The sequence below is a fragment of the Schistocerca nitens genome, chromosome 5, assembly GCF_023898315.1.
Source record: "Schistocerca nitens isolate TAMUIC-IGC-003100 chromosome 5, iqSchNite1.1, whole genome shotgun sequence".
Taxonomy (NCBI): Eukaryota; Metazoa; Arthropoda; class Insecta; order Orthoptera; family Acrididae; genus Schistocerca; species Schistocerca nitens.
In genome coordinates, this window is record NC_064618.1 from 736935798 (window position 1) to 736957436 (window position 21639).

General features: G+C 40.0%; 1 protein-coding gene across 1 annotated transcript; it reads right to left on the reverse strand.

Annotated features, from left to right (window-relative positions):
- Positions 1–18198: 18198 nt before the first annotated feature.
- Positions 18199–21020, reverse strand: LOC126260684 (uncharacterized). Its single transcript, XM_049958019.1, has 2 exons — positions 20891–21020; positions 18199–18869 (listed from the first exon to the last, which is right to left on the reverse strand). The coding sequence occupies exons 1-2, from the start codon at positions 21018–21020 to the stop codon at positions 18199–18201; spliced, it is 801 nt and encodes a 266-aa protein (XP_049813976.1).
- Positions 21021–21639: the final 619 nt, after the last annotated feature.

The following is a 21639-nucleotide window of genomic DNA, read 5'->3' on the forward strand; positions in this document are numbered from 1 at the left end:
GCCCTTGCCTATATCAATTTGTACTTGGTATGTCCCAAATGTATCCATACCGATTAACCAGTCAACTAATAATTTATCTACTATCAAAAAATTACATCGTACAGAAAACTGGCCTAATCGGATGGGAATTAAAGATTGTATTTTGGCTTCTTTAGATTTCTGACCAGTCGCAGTTTGTACCTTGCAATTTTGCACTGGCAGTGTGGGTATGCGTCCACGTTTCTTCAGTTCTTGGAAGAATCCCTGTGATATCAAATTAGTCGTAGCAACTGTATCAAGCACAATGGGTCAAATATTTTGGCTTTAGTAGGAGCTTGTACCTCGCCCTCCATGTGTATCCGCATTATCTTGATACAGATTATCTTTCACATTACTAATATGATCGTATCTGATGAAGCAAGTGTCGATGAAGCTTGTGCCGCCACTCTGCTCCCAGGTCACAGAACGGGGCCCTATTGTGACCGGTTCAAGTTGTCCGGTATCGCTGTGACATCAGTCTCTGGGTTAGGTGTAACTTCTACTACATGGCTTGTTGGCGTTTGATTACACCAGTTGGTAACCTGTGAGGCTCTCGACTGAAATTCTCTTTACCTTTGTGTGTTATTCGGCATATATGCGTTTCTTTGCTCGCCGAATTCCGCTGTTTGCGGATTATTCGGTTGTCTGGTATTGTTTAGTGTTGGCCAAACGATTATTGCCAGTAGCTTGTGTCTGTACGTATTGTACAGGCTGGCCATACTCCGCTTGCCTATTGTAGTTGTTTTTTCTTAAATTTTTGCCCATTTCTTTTATATCCGCCCTTGAATTTACGGCTTTTGACATTGCTATTGTGATTACCGTTACCTTACCATACGTCTGTGTGGGGTAAAGTTGCCATCCGTGTTGTACTACGAATCCGTTGTATTACGAACCCACCCTGCCCACATGTTGTTAAGAGAGAAAAAGTAATTTATTTACTGTTTTTCACCCTGACATAATGCGCTAGAATCAAATACCCTTTGCAGTAATGCTCATCCTGACAATTGACTAGCATCAAAAGAGAAAACCCAGTTACACAGGGAACAATGCATCGACACGTCCCAAAACGAAGAAAGATAGATACTTATAGAGTGTTAGGTACCATATAAAAATAAGAAGGACCGCATTGCAAGATAAATGTAGTTATAAGTTTATGATATGTATGTAGGTGATAGTGTGAAAGTCTGCGAAGAAGAAAACAGTTGCAGTACATCACATATCACGTTGCTGAGCTAAGGTTGAGTACTAACAAATAATCATGGGGTCGAAACCTAACTACTGTGAGCGTCGACTACTCACGAAAGCGTGAAACACCTGAATTACACTGAAATTCTTATGCACGATTCTTAGTTTTGTAAACATTGTTTTACGCCCATTGTACGTAAAATATCGTACTGTTTGTACAACCCTGTAAACCTCAGTATATGAAATGGTTATTCTTTATACAATGAACGTAACGAGTAAATATTGAGCTGCACTTTTAAACACTGAATAAGTATTTGATACGATTCAGTTGTGCTTAGAAACAACAAACTATTTTGTTCTTGGAATCACCGTTAAGTCTATTAATGAGACATAACTGAGCATGTAAATGCCCTTCCATGGAATTTCCATAACTCTGTAGTGTGTAGATCCTTCCTGGAGAATGCTAGAGAGATGAGGCCATATGTATTCATCTGAGCGGCGCGTAGTATCTATTATAGCGACTATTGTTTACTTCTTTGATTCTTTTTTAATTGATAAATATGCTCTGACAAGAAGTCACTTTAAATTGAAATGAAATATATGTAAATTTATGCAATAAATGAAAACAGAATCATGTTGGTTCGTAAATCTCTGTGGAACTATCTGCATATTAACAGGATTGGGTTGTTCTGGTCTCTCTTCATATATCAAACGTATTGATTCGAGTACAGATAGAATGTATTCGGTGTCGTGTTATGGAATGGTAATGCGATTTTTCGTGATGTGGGCAGGTAGACGGCTCTTTTAAATTTTCAGCACGTCTACTTGAGATAATGGGTTCGTCCAGTATCTGGTTTTATTCAAATAGTTTTCAAAAAGCTCCTTCAGCTTCCATGTTTGCTATTGAATGGAGCTAGGTTGAATACTTCACGTCTGAGCCTCTCTTGTACGGCCTCGGAACAATATCAATCCAGAAAAACTCTCTCAAATATCTTCATAGTAATAGCAATGTTCCATCATGTCCGTAGCCCATAGTAGACCGTCACACTGTGTGTATCCAACAACCAATCTAATTTTCTGGGCTTCAGTTCTTTTCCCTTTTATAGGTAAATACCAGAAACTGTCGATGCCTAAGTAACCCTTCACCTGCAAGTAATGTTGATAACACGCCGCACTGCCAGTGACAGGCGTGTTTGTGTTTGCTTGTGGCGTAGCGAATGGCAACTGCGCATTCTGGACAGATACAGCTGCCGGGGAGTGTTGTTGCATTCTCCAACCGTCGCTCTCTTCCTTCGATGGGCTAGCCACATATTGTGGGAAACCAGTGAAAGTATCTAACTTCTCAAAAAGCATGGGTTTGATTTCTGTCAAATGTTGTTTTGGAATGTCAGTAGTTTTAGCAATACTGTCTTGTAACCTTCCCTCTGCTTCCTTTAAACCTGAATCTGTTTTAGCTAAAAATTTACTTTCTTTCTCTTTTAGAGCTTCTTCTGCTGTATCTACATAAATTTTGCATTCTGACACTATCTTCTCGACAAGGTGCTGCACTTATCCAGCTTCCTGGCTTCAGCTTTTTCCGTTATTTTCTTTACATCTGCACATATCTTATGTTTCTGTTTTTTGGCAAATTTTGACTCTATACTTAACTGGTCCACTCTTAATCTTAGCTTTTGTACATCTGTAGGTAAGTTCTTGTTCACGTCTTGTACCTCGGTAACTGTGTCCGTCTCATTGTTTACCGATGCATCCACCTGGCATTGCGTCTCTTGAATTTGGGAATATGCTTCACTAAGGTTTTGTAGCTCATCTGCAAGTCGTTCCTGTTTATCATCTACAGATAATAATCTTTCCGTTCACGTATTTACATTGCGGGATATGTCGGTAATTACTTCTTGTTTTAATTGTTTACCTAGTTCTGTCAACTTGACAGATAGTTCGTCAGATAATTCAGTGTGTATAGTTTTGCCCACTTCACTGAACTATGGAAATGGAAATGAGCGTTTGGCGTCATTGGCTGGGAGGCCCCTTATGGGGCAGGTTTGACCGCCTTGGTGCAGGTCTTATTACATTCGACGCCACATTGGACGACCTGCGCGCCGGAGAGTGGAGAAAATCCCCGACCCAGCCGAGAATCGAACCCCGGCCTCTTAGGACGGCAGTCTGTCATGCAGACCATTCAGCTATTGTGGCGGACTTCACTGAACTATTGACTAATACTACTCTTGAAATCGTTAATTGCCTGATTTTGCTGTGTAAACTGTTTTCCTCTGTTTTCCTGATGTTTTGTGAACTGCTGTGTCATACTCTTAAGTTGTTATGTTATTTGTTGCACGAGTTTTGCAAATTGTGTCTCACTAGTATTTACATTGTTTTTACAAACTGTTTCCTGATCTTACCTTCGAGATGTCGTGAGCAAGTAATCAAAGGATTTTTCGCTGTCGCATGTTTCAGTCTCACTATTTGAAAAAATGTTGCCCGGTGAGAACTGAGAAATTGTCTCATCGAGCGTCGTAAAAGTGACACCATGATTAGTTATATTACCAGTGTAATCATTTATTGATAGTGGGACGCCAATGTCGTTGTTTTGGTTGCTACCGGGCAGTTCGTGAATTGGTGTGTAGCCTTCAAATGTTGCCAAGCTCGGGTTTCTGACATCTTGGCATTTTGCATTTTGTAATGAATTTTCACCAATGGCCGTTTCCTTTGATTCCATTGTAAATATTTTTTAACAAAATTATGAATAAAATTCTGCAAAAATGAAATTTTGTCTGTATTGGTACTTTTCAATTAAAGTAGGTTTAGCTGCGTGTTCACCAATGAACCTGGTTATTGTCTGACAGTCTTATAGTATTTGAATGACTTAATTTACACTTAAATGATGACTTTGTACAAATTTCCGTCTTTTTTGTAGAAATGAACTGTCTGTAAAGGATATTAATTGGAAGGAAAAGAGATTATCTGCTGCCAGAGAGACGGCGCCAAGTGCAGCTGTATAAGCATACAGCGTAGCAGCTTCCTACATTTACTGCTGAAATCAGAATTACTGGCTCATCTCGTTAGTATGTTGAATTTTATTTTAACTTGCTCCTTGGATGAGTTTTTTTCCCAATCTCACGGACATGTAAAAAATACAATGAAAGATTCATTAGTTTCTTGTAATAATAATATGAATCATTTATCTCAAACATTTTTATCTCAACAATTGAAAGGTCTGTTCATATTTCGCTTGGTGCCGTCCTTTAAATGGTCGCCATTGAATAGGGATGAGGAAATGGAGATGGCTTTATAATTGCTTGAATAATTGAAAGATTGATTGGAAAGAATAGTTCAAGAAAATTTTGGAAGGTAATTTATGAATCTGTGCACAATCTTGGGTGAACTTTAACTGATACCAATATCAACAGACCTTTAATATCATTGCATTTTGAGGTCAATAAACATAATTTGCATTATGTACTGCTGCTACCAGTAGTGTGCGATATCAAAAATCACCACAACCATCGAAATTGTTGATCTTCACATTAATTCCGTTGTGTTTAGTCTTGAGTGTGACAATGTCAATGCGGGAACATTCCCCCATATACCACGTGAATTATTATTGCTTGCACAGAACCTGTTGGTGCAGGATCTCGGTGGTGAGTGAAATGATGAACAGATAGGATTTGAACTTATAACGATGTGAATAAATGTTCCTTTTCTAATAACTTTTTATAATACTTTTAATGAGCGGTTAAAGCACACATTTATAACAATGCTGGTATGACGGATCCAAGCATACATCCATACGCTGCCACTTCCCGAAATAAAGGGTGAAGATACATGCATTAATAAATTGAAGGGCGTATTTCTTACTTTGTTTCATACAGATATCTAATGATGTATCAAAACATTATCCTTGCCACAAAACAACTCGTTACTTTGCCTTTAATGGTGTCTATAACTCATTCAGTTTACATATAGCTTATATATAAGAAAAGAAAAAAAACGAAAAACTAATGATTCAATACACCAGATAATGGACCACAATTCCCAGCTGGGAAACTCAATGAATTCCTAGCGTGGAAAAATGTTACATATATATTAATATCAAAATCATCCACCAGGAAAACCAGGTGACAGGGTCGTGCAAGAGTTAGGCAGACTATGTAGAATGTGTTGTAATAAGAAACGTTCTAAACAGCCCAACCTAATCAGAGGTTTTGGAAAGATTGTTAACGAATTGCCACATTCAAATGTGAAGTAACCTATAGAAGTAATAGGTTGTAAATTAGAAGGTGCACCACTATTGAAATGGACAGAGTGGCCAAGAGAAAATACACATTGGCTGGTGACAGAAATTACTATTTGAGAGTCATTAATTAAAATACGTGAAAACAGGACGAGGTGTGAAGTATATACTCCAATACCATATAAGGTAGGAGATCTATTGTTAATTAAAAGTCACAGACAGTCTGAAAAGTGATAAAATGGTAAAGAAATTCTATTCTTCATATGAAGGACTCTGTATTATTAAAAGTATGGATCACCCTCAAGCAGTTCTATAATCCAGTCTGACATCAGAGAACGAAAAAGGAATGTTTACCACTCAGAATATATGACTGTTCCTAGCTGATTAAAGAATAAAATAAGGGAGAAGCAGGGTAAATGTAGAATGAGAGGCAAAGAGATGGCTCGGCCAAAATAATTTAAAAGTATAAGAACAGAGCACTGAGCATGCTCAAGTTCAGAAATGCCTGTGTTCACAACTCTAGCGATCTGTGGAGTTTCAGCTTGGTGTTTACATCGTCAATTAGAAACAATGTATTAGTTACGATACAATATATGTCGGGATTCGTTGGATTCAACTCGTTGAACCATTTCTTTCGAAAATAATTATTCGAGCACTTAGAAACGGTTGAATTATTAGAACTCCAAGTCGGTAGAATTACTACAACGACGAACGTTTCACATCTGTTTCAATGGTTGAGTGGATAGTCTGACGTTTTACAAACCTAAAGGACGAGTGTTATAATCTAAAGGGAGTCATTGTCAATTTTTTATATTATAACTGTGCAGGTAAAATTTTAATCTTTAACTCTCTACAAATTGTGCAGTTGTAGGCTTTTCTAGGTTACACATTCTTTCAAAAGATTCCATTTTATAATGGTCCAATCTCTAAACAAACAAACTGTCATCATAAAACTATTGATAATAGATTTATTTGTTTGCAATTACTTTCACCGCCAGCTGGTGTCTGTATAGTTTTCAGCTAAGAGAAACTTGTCAGGTGATTGCAGTGATCTCTATACAACCTGGATGTAGAAGTCTGGTCTCTGAGTATAGAACTGCAGCGTTTCTGCAAATACACGTGCTTTGCATCGTCCGCCATATTGTAGTTTGGCAAACAAATTTCCATCGTTCTGCATGTGACAAAGAATTGCAGACTGATTTCTTGTTTTGAACTTCATGTCAACATATGATGTAATAGGCTGATGAGGGAGCGGAATTGAAAAGTATTTTCTTTATCGTGTTCTAGTGACATTTCCTAGCAGCCATGTTGTAGTTTGGCAAGAAACGAAATATGTGCATATATGGCTGGCACGATTAGATAGCTGAAGTTCAACATCCAGGTAGTATAGAGATACTAGGTGATTGGCATACGTCACAGGTCTGCTTCAAAATGGCTGATGTGAATGTTTGCGAGCGAATAATTACTGTCTTTGAAAATTATGTTAGTGCTTCTGAAGCATGATATGATTATGCTGTTGATGCTTCCACAGCAAAGAGATGTATTAGACGATTCAGAGGTAATGGTGAGGTAGCATGATGTCAAATACCTGGAACACCATGAGTCTCTACACAGAGACAAGATGAAGAATTGGCCAGGAGGGCCCAGATTGCTCCTTTGTCACTCATCTTGGAACTAATGAAAGCTTCACATTTCTCAGTCTTGTCCAGAACTGCTCTCAGAAGATTAATGGACCATGGCATAAGATCATGTCATGCTCTTGTCAAAGAACCATTAACTGACGAACAAGCTGTGGCTAGACTAGTAATTGTGTGCTCCTGGGAAGATGTCGATTTGAGGAAAGTCATTTTCTCTTATGAGTGCACAAAAAAAATGGTTCAAATGACTCTGAGCAATATGGGACGTAACTGCTGATGTCATCAGTCCCCTAGAACTTAGAACTACTTAAACCTAACTAACCTAAGGACATCACACACATCCATGCCCGAGGCAGGATTCAAACCTGCGATCGTAGCGGCTGCGCGGTTCCAGACTGTAGCACCTAGAACCGCTCGGCCACTTCGGCCGGCCAGTGCACAATTGAGTCCATGAGCAGAGGTCCTGTTTTTGTACACCACACAGATGGGCAACAATATGACATGCTTCATGGCCACACGCGCTGGTATTGGATGTATAAGTGTGATATGTTGGGGCTGGATGTCTTACATGGGTGTAGGAATTTTATAAAGTATTCAAGGCAATTTCAGTTCAACATGTTACAAACATTTCCTTGAAAATATAATCATCCCTGGAGCTCGACTTTGGAATGCCAGAGGACTTCTCACTTACCAACATGATAATCATCCATCAGGCACATTAACATTAGGACTCAGAGCTGGTTTCAAAGGAGGGAGGATATTATTCAGTGCCTTCTGTGACCTCCAAAGTCACCTGATCTCAGCCCTATAGAGCACATATGGGCTCAACAGGATTCTGTGGGACAGTTGGCCAGACGCTCCTCAAGGAACTGTGAATGCGCTATGAGATTTGGTTCATTCTTCGTGGCAGAGAATTTCCACAGATGAGAATTGTTTCCCTTGACTTGTAAATACTATGCCTCAAAGGATTCAAACAGGTCTTGATGCCAATGGCATGTGGACAGAATACTGAAGCTATATGTAGCCCACTCTTCATTTCATTTTATTTCAGGTTTCTGTAAAAGGCAAAGAATATTAATTTGAAAATACAAATCTACTTGCTACTATATTGTTAGTATTTTTATGAGAGGTCAAATGGATATCACACTCCAAGGAAGATTATTTGTATTTTTATGGGAAGTCTGGTGGGTATATTTTTATTTTTACGAGAGGACAGATGAATATCACCCTCCAAGGGAGATTATTATTTTCGTTTTTATGAGAGGTCAGATAAAATCACCCTCCAATGATGATTATTTTTCTTGGTATGGGAGGCCAGATAAATATTACCTTCCAAGATAGATTAGCTTTAGATATCAAATTCATAAACCATAATTAGTTATTTATTGAAGAGAATATTGAAAAAAGTAAAAACAGTAAATACAGTTTAATAATAAAAAGTAAATAAGCACAAAAAATTTGCGATGCGATTAAAAGAAAAGGCTGCACTGAGATTCGATCTGACACATACTAAAGTTGCCAGCACAGTAAACGAACACACTACCAAGAAGCTACCAATCTCCTCTTTTCAGCACAATGATCGAATAGGCGTACCGTAGTTGAAGCACGAATATTAAACTGGAAACAACAGATATTGCAAAGCACATACACTTGCTTGTATAAACCGCGTGTAAGGACAGAAAAATACGCCAATCAACTGATACGTTTCTCTCAGCTGAGAACTATAGAGGCGAGTTGAAGTAATTATAAACAAATACAACCTTTTTCCATATTTTTAGTATGACCGTTTGTCTTTTTGTTTAAAGAGTAGACTATTATAAAATGGAACCTTTTGTAAGAATGTGGAACCTAGAAATGCCAACAACTGCACAATTTGTAGCCAGTTAAAGTTTAAAATTTTTCCTGTACAGGTCTAAATAAAAAATTGACAGTTGACTCCCATTAGATTCATCGTTGTAGTAATTCTGTCGACATGGAGTTCTTATAATTCAACCGTTTCTACATGCTCGAATAATGATTTTCGAAAGAAATTATACAATGAGCTGAAGTCCAGTGAATCCCGACATATACTGTATCCCACCTATTATATTGCTTCTATTTGACGATGTAAACACCAAGCTGGCATATCTGAACTGGAGCATGAGCAATGCTCTGTTCTTGGACTCTAAATTATTTGGGCCTGGCAGTTTTCTTGCCTCTCATTTCACTTAACTTCAAAACATTTTACAACAGGTGTTTTGCCATATTTTCGACTATATATTGGAAACTTAGGCGGGAGTAACAGCTTAGCAATATTGTAAGTATGGAATCAAACAGTTTCAGTTGCCTACCATTTTGGGGATTCAGACTTGAATACTCTACTTAACCTGAAATGGATTAGATGAAGTAAAGATTGTGTGGATTATATGATGTTAAGGAAAATTGTATGTATGACTATATGTTAAATTGTCTCTATTAGTGGAGTAAATTTTATAGGTTATGTTTTAAGTCAAATATTAAGTTTTGTTTAGTCATAGCAGAGAAATTATTGGAATAATTAACTGATAAAGTAGTATGCTACTGGAAACACTAATTTTTTTCTTACCAGCCAAAGCTGAGGGGTGGCATTGGAATTGGTGTAAAAAGACTCAAAGGTAGCCTTAACATGGAATACTATGAGTCAATGAACTAATTTCATTTTTAATTACTCTAAAAGGGATTTTGCACCAGTGGTGGTATTTATCAGTTTGTGTGTTAATATCTTGGAGATACGGCAGTCCTGAGGGGAACTGTTCACATTTCTGAGGTTGGTGTGTCTTTTATACCTGTGTAAGGGAACTAATGGTATCCCTTATGGCGGGCTATACCTTTTGTGGTAGACATGCAACCTGATAGTAGCAGCTATCAGAGCAAGTAACATTGTTGTTGCCTTTCTAGTAGCCAACAACATAAAACCTAGATCTCTCCACTATAAAAGCCATCTTCCTTGGACAAAAATATCCATTCCTAAACAGTATTCAGACTTGAATACTCTACTTAACCTGAAATGGATTATATAAAGTAAAGATTGTGTGGATTATATGATGTTAAGGGAAATTGTATGTATGACTATATGTTAAATTTTCTATATTAGTGGGGTAAATTTTATAGGTTATGTTTTAAGAGATAACTGCACCCGACAGGGTTTTGTGATTTTTTACAAATTGTTAGTTTAAATTCAGTTAAGTTTTTTAAGAGATATTTTTTTTATTTTTTGAAACATTGATCAATATGGTTGGGTTTGTAAGAATTATTTTCTTAGGGGAGGCTTACTTCACTTAGTTTGAGTAGTTGAAATAATTGCATGCCCATGCTCAACTTAAAAAGGCCTAGACTTCAGTGAGAGTTGCTAATATCTAATCAATTTCTATCATAATTTATTATACAGTAGTTGTGAGACAGAAGTTACCAAGTCGTTATTACTCTCACTCCCTAGGCTTTCCATATTAAAGTGTTACAATTTGTAGGGGGAGAGGGTGAACTGATCGTGTCTGTCCAGCAGGACTAGTGAACAGCTTCCTCTTTTGGCCCACCATAAAGTACCCCATGGCAGGAATATCTGTCTTTGGAGCCTATACCAATCCACTTCAAATTTTTACATGATACATGATTAAACACTCAGACTAACATAGGCCACATATTTCTTTAGTATATATATGGTACCCCTAATTAAAGTTACAGTTTCAGAACAATATACAAAGAGAACCACAGAACAATTGCTCAAAATGACATCAAATTTGAACAGCATATTATTGATGCAGGGGAAACGTCATAGGAAAAAGAAACTTAGCGAAAATTTGACCAATAGATGGAGCAATATGGTTTCTACATTAATTCATAATTAGTTAAACTCCACAGACCCCTGGAGTTGGGAACACTGGCACTTCTGAACTTGGGCATGCGCAATGCTTTGTTCTTGGTTTCTAAATTATTTGGGCCTGGCAGTCTTTTTGCTGCTCACTGCACATAACTTCAAAATATTTTATAATAGGTGTTTTGCCATATTTTCGACTCTATATTGGAAACTTAGGTGGGAGTAACAGTTTAGTAATATAGTATTATGGAATCAAAAAGTTGCACTTGCCCACCATTTTGCACCAGTTTATCAGTTTGTGTGTTGAAATCTTGGAGATACAGCAGTCCTGAGGGGAACTGTTCACATCTCTGAGGTGCACCTTTTATACCTGTGTAAGGTAACTCATGGTATCCCTTATCATGGGGTATACCTCTTGTAGCAGACATGTTTTTTGTCCCAGGGCAGTTAAAAACTAATCTCGTTTTCGCTTTTATGCGGGTTTTGCCCTAGGACAATTCAAATTGATGTTATTTTGGTTTTTATGCGGTTTTTGGCCCGAGAACAAATAAAACGTCGATTTTACCCATCCCACCAAAAGACCCATGACACTTGGCTGTTCCTCAGTTTGTGTCTGAGAATCCCAACATGACTGCCCCCTTGAAGGATCGTGTGCTGCTGGTAAAGCTCATTTACAAGAACAGTGACTGTGTGCTGGTAGCCCTGCAGAAAATTCAGACACTCTAGAGCATGAAAAAAGGCATTTTTCCGATGTCTGCTAAGGGTGTGGAGAAAATGATTACAAAATTCGAAAAGATGGGTTCTTTTTAAGTGCATTGTGGCAGAGTGAGGAAAGCAGCTGGTGTGATGTCTGTCAAAGATGTGGCCACATCATTCAGGAGGGGTCGGGTGGTGGTGGGCAAACATGCAGTGCCCAGGGGATTGCCTGAATGTTGGATATGTCTGAGATCATGGTGCACAAAATCTTACAAAACATCCTGCATTGCTATCCACACAAAATCATCGATATTCAGGAGCTGCTTCCTGCTGACTTGTCAGCAAGACAAATGTTAGCTTTGGAATTTCTTGCTCACATGGTTGATTGGTTGCTTTGGGGGAGGAGATCAGGGAAGGACGGGCAAGGCAGTCAGCTGTGCCGTTTCTAAGGAACTATCCTGCCATTTGCCCGAAGCAATTTCGGGAAATCACAGAAAAGCTAAATCACGATGGCTGGGCGCGGGTTTGAACCGTTGTCTTCCCGAATGCGAGTCCAGTGTGCTAATCACTGTGCCATCTCTCCCGGTTTGCTCGTATGGAAGTGGGCAATGATTGGTCAGGCAACATTCCGTGGACAGGCAAAGCTCATATCCATCTCCAAGGACATGTCAGTATGCAGAATTGCATAATATGGGCAACAGGAAATCTGCATGCGCATTTACTGGTACCACTTCTGACTATGTGGTGCAGATTAACGGCTTCATTTATCGTAGAGCCACCTTTTTTCGAGGAGATGAGTCCTCTGGGTCCTGTTATCTGTACCATCTCTGGTAAACACCAGCGTCGTTCCAACCTTTCAATAGCATGGATGTGTGGCATTTTTATGCAAGATGGCGCTCCTCCACATATTGCACCGCCAGTGAAGTGGCTTCTGCAGAGACATTTTCTAATGCTAGAATTATAAGCTGTAATTTCCCTACATCCTGGTCATCGAGATCACCTGGTCTTAATCCGTGTGACTTCTGGCTGTGGGGTTATCTGAAAGATCTTTTGTTTGGTACTGAGTTATGAATGTAGCTCAATTGCAGGCACACAATGTGTAATGTATTCTGAACATGACCCACATGACACTTCGCTCTGTGCTGTTTCTCGACTTCAACCTGTGGCACAAAACGGTGGACAGCACATTGAACATGTATGCGCCAGTCTCACGACAGTGAGAATCTGATGTCAATTAATGTTATTTCGCTTTTTATGCGGTTTTTGGCTTCAGAACAAATAAAAATCGATTTAACCCATCTGATATGATACAACCTTGCTGTGCTGGATTGACATGCCTAACTAAGAGAGCCGCAACTGGTAACTACTGAACATATTGAGTTAGCTCACTAATCATCATGCATGGTGTTATACGCAGCTCAAGCCATAGCCGTCATATTGTGATTCGTCTGTCATTTGTAACCAACCCCATTTACGTTAAGACGCTTACAGCAGCATCTATAGGTAAAATTTTCGTTAATGTTTTTCCGTGACGTTTAATTATGGACACCTTCTATACTCTAAGGTGACAAGTGTTGTGGGATACATCCTAATACCGTATCAGACCTCCTGTTGCCTGGTGTAGTGAAGCAGCTCGATATAGCATGGACTCAACAAGTCGTTGTCCCCTATTGAAATATTGAGGTATGCTGCCTCTATAGCTGTCCATAATGACGAAAGTGTTACCAGTGTTGGATTTTGTGCACAAACTGACCTCTCGACTGTTTCCCATAAATTCTCTATGAAATTCATGTCAGATAATCTGCGTAACTAAATAATTCGCTCAAATTGTCCAGTGTGTTCTTCAAACCAATTGCGAACAATTGTAGCCCAGTGACATGGTGCATTGTCATCTATAAAAATTCCATCGTTGTCTGGTCTCCAAGCAGCTGAACATAACAATTTCCAGTAAATGATCGGTTCACTTGGGCCAGAGGACCCAGTCCATTCCATGTAAACACAGTCCACACCATTAAGGAGCCACCATTAGCGTGCACAGTGCCTTGCTGACAATTTGGGTCCATGGCGTGTTGGGGTCTGTACTACACTTAAACATTACCATCAACTCTTATCAACTGAAATAGTGACTCATCTGATCAGGCCACAGTTTTCCAGTCGTCTAGGGTACAATCCATATGTTCATGAACCCAGGGAAGGCACTGCAGGTGATGATGTGCTATTAGCAAGGAAGTCTGCTGCCATATCCCCATTAACGCAAAATTTCGCCACACTATCCTAAAGGGTATGTTCGTCGTTTAAGTACCACATTTATTTCACTAAATGTTGGTTTTCTGTTAGCAATGACAACTCTACCCAAATGCCACTGATCTCGGTGAACGCCGTTGGCCACTGCATTGTCCGTGGTAAGAGGTAATGCCTGAAATGTGGTATTCTCGGCACACTCTTGACATTGTGGAACCCAGAGTATTGAATTCCCTAGCCATTTCCGAAATGGAATATCCCATGCATCTAGGTATACCATTCCACGTTCAATCTCTCGTAATTCCTGTTGTGCAGCCATAGTCACTTCAGACATCACTCATGCAAAGCTATGCTTGCCCTTTTCTCACATGATATACTGTGAACTCTGGGTGAAGGACAACAGGCAGATTTTATATTTCTAGATTTTCAGAAAGCATTTGACATGGTGCCCCAGTGCAGACTGTTAACGAAGATACAAGCATACAGAATGAGTTCACAGGTATGTGACTGACTCAAAGACTCCTTAAATAAAGAACCCAGTATGTTGTCCTCGATGGCGAGTGTTCATCAGAGACAAGAGTTTCGTCAGGAGTTCCCCAGGGAGGTGTGATAGGACCACTGTTATTCTCTATGTACACAAATGATTTGGCGGACAGGGTAGGCAGCAATCAGCAGTTGTCTGTTGATGATGCTGCGGTGTACAGTAAGGTGTCGAAGTTGAGTGACTGTAGGAAGATACAAGATGTCTAAGAAAAAATTTCTAGTTGGTGTGACGAGTAGCAGCTAGCTCTAAATGTGGAAAAATGTAACTTAATACCCATAAATAGGAAGAACAAACCTGTTGCGAAGCGATAGGAAATGGGACAGGCATATAAGAATTGTGATAAAGTAAGCGAATGGTCGACTTTGGTTTATTGGGAGAATTTTATGAAAGAGTGGTTCACTTGTAAAGGAGACCGTGCATAGGACGTTGGTGCGGCCTATTCTTGAGTATTCCTCAAGCGTTTGGGATCTGTACCGGAACGGATCGAAGGAAGACACCAAAGCAATTCAAGAGGTGGGCTACTAGATTTATTACCAGTAGGTTCGAACAGCACTTAAGTGTTACAGAGATGTTTTGGGAACTCAAATGTGAGTCCCTGGAGGGAAGGCGGCGTTTTTTTTTTTCGAGTAACACTACTCAGAAAGTTTAGAGAATCAGCATCTGAAGCTGACTGCCAACGATTCTACGGCTGCTAACGTACATTGTGCATTAGGACTATGAAGATAAGATACGAGCAATCAGAGCTCATATGGAGTTACATAGATGGTCGTTTCTCCCTCGCTCTATTTGCGAATGGAACAGGGAAAGAAATGACAGGTAGTGGTACAGGGTGTCCTCCACCACGTACCGCACGGTGGCTTCAGAGTATTTATGTAGATACACCCATCTTTTCACATGAATCATCTGAGTACAAATGACAGCTCCTCCAACACACTGTCGTTTTATAGCTTGTGTACACGATAGTACCGCCATCTGTATAAGTGCATATTGTTATTCCATGACTTCTGTCACCTTACTGTATACTGACGTTGGCGAACAAGAGTCGGATGCATTAGTGATAGGTATGGAAATAAGCAGTTTGTAGAAATCGTTTGGGAACGGAAGCAATCTGATGAGGATGACATTTCATTCGAAAACGAGTAAAACCAATTTTACCGAGCGAGGTGGCGCAGTAGTTAGCACACTGGACTCGCATTCGGGAGGGCGACGGTTCAATCCCGCGTCCGGCCATCCTGATTTAGGTTTTCTGTGATTTCCCTAAATCGTTCCAGGAAAATTACGGGATGGTTCCTTTGAAAGGGCACGGCCGACTTCCTTCCCCATCCTTCCCTAATCCGATGAGACCGATGACATCGCTATTTGGTCTCTTCCCCCAAACAATCCAATCCAATAACCAATTTTGAAATCTTTTTGGACCATATCTCTGGCTCTGTACAAAAGCCTAACACACACATATAAGATGTTGTGCTAGCTTACATTGAATTCCAGGTAATACCGTAACATCTGATAACTAGTCACTGCTGTATACTGTATGTATTGCATTCCGATGGGCAGTTTGTAAATTTTTATGTTACCTAGAACACACTGAAGGTAGATCGGAATGTAACGTTTTTGCCTTGCTTTTATTCTTAGAGTCAGTCCAGGTTCTGACTGGGCGAAAGTGCTGTAAAAATACTCCTGTTTTACCGGAGCAGTATTTAATTTTAGCAATGAAACTTTGTACTGCTGTGCGTAACAGCCATTTCTCAATGATACCGCCAATACGAACACTGTTATATTTGCACAGGATTTTAATGAGAGTCAAGAGCAGTTTTAAACCTCTAAAACTACGAATAAATTTCCATTTCATCGTTTATTTCCACTCAATGACTAAATCAAAAAATTGTCATTGTACTGAGATAAGAAACGCCTTCACAGTATTGACTGTTCTGCAGTAATATGATTCTCAACAAGATCACATTCTCAGTAACAATACTTTTTAATCCATTTTGTCATCTGAAAAAATGATATTTTACTCTGTTACAAATAAGTGATTATAAAGAATTGCTGAATACTAGAAAGATGTTCCTATCGCACTGTTTAAATTTATTGGCTTAGCTGAAGACTAAGGCCGGTATTACACTATCATATTTCTTTGACAAAGATATGATCAAATATTAGTCAAATCGGTTTGACAAAGACATTTGACGTGGCGCTAAAAACGGGTATTACACTGTCATCACATTTTTCGCCAAAGTTCAAGATGGCTGACAAAAACTTTTACTATGCGCACTCACTTAAGAACTGCGCATTTGGAAAATAAGCGGGGGGGGGGGGGGAGGGATATATGTATCTGGGTGAAGCCGTGGGTTTTAAGACGAGACGATATGGCATTTTTGGCTGGGAGGCCCCATCTGGGGAAGTCCGGCCGCCGAGTGCAAGTATTTTTTTCAATCGACGCCACACTGGGCGACTTGAATGCCAGTGATGAGAATGAAGTGATGATGAGGACAACACAACACCCAGCCCAGGAGCAGAGAAAATCTCCAACCCAGCCGGGAATCGCACGCGGGCCCACTGCATGGGAAGAAAGTACATTACCACTCAGCTACACAGGCGGACGGCACGACGAGACGATAAAGGCATTCACCAAAATTTGTTACGTGAGCTTCTAGTGGAGGACGTCAAGTCGTACATAAATTTCTTAAGAATGGATGACATTTCAGTATTTGCTCAGTGCAGTGTCTCGTCAAATAAAAAATGTAAATGCTGTGTGGCTAGAGCCTCCCGGTGGGTAGACCGTTCGCCTGGTGCAAGTCTTTCGAGTTGACGCCACTTCGGCGACTTGCGTGTCGATGGGGATGAAATGATGATGATAAGGACAACACAAAACCCAGTTCCTGAGTGGAGAAAATCTCCAACCAAGCCGGGAATCGAACCCGGCCCGCTAGGTATGACATTCCGCCACGCTAACCACTCAGCTACAAGGGGCGGACGTCTCGTTTTATCACACCGCACAATACTCACTTAAGAACTGCTATATCTGCAGAAGACACTCTGATGTCTTACTACAGGAGAGAGTTAAGGTGAACACAGATTACTCTGGCGTGACGTGTTCCCACGTCACGTCAAGGAGCATGGGACCACGTCAGGCATGAATCTGTGTTCACATTGGCCTGACGTACAGCAGCATGAAACAACTACTTCGTCTGCATTGTATTTTCCGACAGTTTGTTTTGAACCTGCAACCATGAATGTACTGTGTTTTTTACATACTGGAAGAAGAAGAAGAAGAAATGGCTGCTCTGTGTATTGCATCCATTTACTCATCTAGAGAATGGGTGCATCCTATCAATATGGGGCGAGACGAATTCGGGGAGTTCCAAAATTTAATGCCTTAACTAACAGAAGATGAAGAGCGATTTAAGTGGTATTACAGAATGACAAAAACTGAATTCTACCATCTCCAGAGCTTGGTTGGTCCGATAATAGAAAAACGCTCCACTCAACTCAGGGAAAGCATTCCGGCGGAGATACGACTTGCAGTTTGCTTGAGGTAAGTGCTAATACTTTATTGTATTATATATCTGGGAGGGAAACAAATTATCACAGAGACATTTTGGAATTTTTATTGATTTTCTTTTCACAAAGTGCGTTTTACTATACATCAGAAAGGTTATTACAAATTACAAAAGTTTTCTTGCTGTTTCTCTTGCCAAGTGTAGGACAGCGTTGAGTGCGTTGAGCAGTCCAAGCTGTGTTCAGATCGTTGAGGAGATGGTGCTGAAGAGGATTGATAGAATGATGATGGATTTGTATTAAGAGTATTTTGTGGTAACTAGGGTTCACCTGAAATGAGCACCCACGTGCTGCTTGCAATGTTGCTCACTTCCATTTTCACTCTAATTTGCTCATCAGGACGCAATTTTTTCACATTTTTCGCCATGCTGAGGAAAAAAAGTTCGCATTCATCGTCCACGTTGTCACTTGATGTAGCGTGTGCACTTTGAAGAAGTATTTGGGAGTGCAAGCGTTGGTTGTCTTTCATTATTTTAACCATTTCTTGTGCGGATAACGACAAACGTTTTTTTCCAACATAAGGCCTTACGGGCTTCGATGAAGGTTGAGTAAAAGTTGTTGGAGAATCTGATACATTAGCAGTGGGATTGTCGATGGCCTCCGCCATTGTAGGGAATGCACTTTTCAGTAGATCGTTTCTTGGTGGATTGGATTGGAAACTTTCTGACGAGGCCACTTGCGAGTCTGTTTCATCAATCGGACATAAGCCAGTTTCTTCTCGTGTTCCATCATAATCTTCATTATTGGGGCTGTCTTCCGCATTTCCTCGAGTTTTCCTTGTTACGAGAGTTGGATTCAAAAACGCCATTTCATCTTCAAATTTCCATTTTCTCAAACTCTTTGCTGCCTGACCTGATTTTGTGGCTCTACGGTGTTTAGCCTGGATGTACGCATTCCGCAGTTTATTCCAGTTGTCTTTACATTCATTACCTAGAACAGAGAAATTAGTTTAGAATTCTAGGCTAGTCTTTATAGTGCGTTTAAAATTAGTTGCGAATTTTGACGTTTGGCTTGCCGGAGGTGACGTGACTCCGTTACTCAGGCAACACCAATGGCGAGCCAGGCTTTTCCCCCCGAGCCGCCAAAGGTGTCGGCCTGTAAGGTATTCCTGTCTCCAGGCCGTAGGTAAACACAACCACAATTGTTTCTTTGCCGCCAAAAAACGTTCTCTGTTCATTATTGTCGTTTCTCTACCGCTAAAGAACGTTTACGTGGCGACCGGCTCCTTTTAGGCGTGGCGATATCGCCGCCTGCTGGCACGCGTGGCAACAACACTCCCCTCCACTCGCTCCATACCGAATTGTCAAAAGTCGCAAGTAATTTTAAACGCACCATAGTTATCTATTAGTTATCATTTATTCTCCTTTGGCGCTCAAAGACAAAGGTCGCTTAGTTGCCAAAGGACAATGTGAAGACTAATAATTCAATAAGTGGGCTTTTTTTCACTGTTCACAGGTACTTGGCAACTGGCAATTCTTACAGAACATTGGGTTTTTCTTTTCGGATTGTATTTTCAACTATTGGAGAAATAGTTAAAGAGTGTTGTGAGGTAATTTGGAAAACTCTACGACCGATTTACATGCCAGAACCAAATAATGATAAATGGGAACAGATAGCCAAGGATTATGATGAGAAGTGGAATTATCCACACTTCATAGGAGCTTTGGACGGCAAGCACGTTCAAATCCGATATCCAGCTGGTGCTGGTTCATTGTACTATAACTACAAAGGAATATATTCCATTGTTTTATTGGCTTTGGTAGATGCAAATTACAAATTCACGCTTGTTGACTTTGGAGCTCACGGCAAAAATAGCGATGGAGGAACTTTTGAGCGATCTGAGATGGGGAAAAGATTTGAAAGCAACAAATACGCCGTTCCAAAAGAGAAAGAACTACTACCAGCAATAGAGATTCCTTACGTAATTATTGCAGATGAAGTCTTCCCTCTTAAAACCTATTTGATGTGTCCATACATCAAAGCAGCCATTACAAGTGATGAAGAGAAGGTATACAACTACCGTCATCCAAGAGCTCGACGGACTGTAGAAATTGCGTTCGGAATTCTAGCCGGGCGCTGGAGAATATTTCTAAAGCCTATTGAAACTAAACCACAAACTGCCGATCTAATAGTTTTAGCTTCCACCTGTCTAAACAACATGCTTCGGAATACATCAACAAATATTTCCCCATTCGAGGAACAAATCAGAATGGAAAGTGAAAACATTCATGGTGTAGCCAACCTCGAACCCATTCGTAGAAATTTCGTGAGAGAAGCGGCCATCACCAGAGATAAGTTCAAAAAGTACTTCGTTTCTGATTATGGTTCAGCAAGTTGTCCTTGGCAATGGCACTGCATTCGAAATGGTAGAGTTGCTCCATGACACGTCAAGTATTATGTGATTCTTGAGTTTCTCCCGGCGTATTTGATAATCAAAATATCCACGGGTGTACTGCCGGTCTACAGTGTCCAACGGGCACAATATTTCGGCCATCATACACGTCGCCGTCGTCAGGTGAACTGACGGACTGAGCTCCTGTGAACGTGCCGGGACGGAGATCCGTGCACTATGGCCCGGCACGTTCACAGGAGCTCAGTCTGTCAGTTCACCTGATGATGGCGACATGTATAATCGCCGAAATATTGTGTCCGTTGGACACTGTAGACCGGCAGTACACCCGTGGATATTTTGATGAATGGCAAGTATTATTTACTTAATACACGCATTCGTTATAACCAACCGTTTTAAGTTCAATTGGGTGTTATTTTTAATTACAATTCATATAATCCAATTTATATAATAGATATCTGTTGTATTCATATCTGGTTTTACTTGTTATGGATTGATACTTTTTCCTATCAATATAAAATATAACGCCTGTTGAACTATTATAAGTTGTATAAAAGAAAAACTAATAAAAAATATCGAAATAGTAACTGTTTTCACTAACCTGTAATGCCGAGTTTTTCTCCTATTTCGTCCCAAGCCTCTTTCCTTGAATGCTGGTTACGATATTGCCGGTTTGTAGGGTCATACAGCACCGGATTTGACCGAACGTATTCAATCAACATCTCCTCCATCTTCAAATAATAACTGCTGACGATAGAGGAGAAACCACTTCACACTTCTGACGCCTTCCCACGACTGACGAAAACCTAGAAATTTAGATATTTTTCCCACGTGTAATAAGGGGTGTAGCGTCAGATTGCATCATTCAACGCATTCCCACGTCACGTCAGCTCAATATAAACATAAGCACAGAAAACCCTGTGTTGGATTTATGTAACACGCGCGTTACGACGTGAGCCCATGTGATTCCACGTCACGTCAGAGTAGTCTGTATTCGCCCTTACTCTAGCTTGCAATACAGCACTCGAACACCACAGTGCACATTAACTGAAATAATACCTGAAACGTGTGAAGCAATTTATAAAACACTAAAGGACCAATATCTGAAATTAAATAAATGTTCAATACAGTTTATTTGCATTAAGAACTATTTTTATTGTAGATCAAAGTAACAATTACATTTTGTGTCCCATAACTACAAAATTAATAGAAATGCATGAAGCTGATGCGGCACTTTACGATGTGAGGCACCTAAGTACAAAAACAGATCAAGAAGACTGGATTAATTTTCTTTTTACATCGTCAGCAGTGCACCCGGGCCATGCCTTGTGGCTAATCATCTCAGCATTT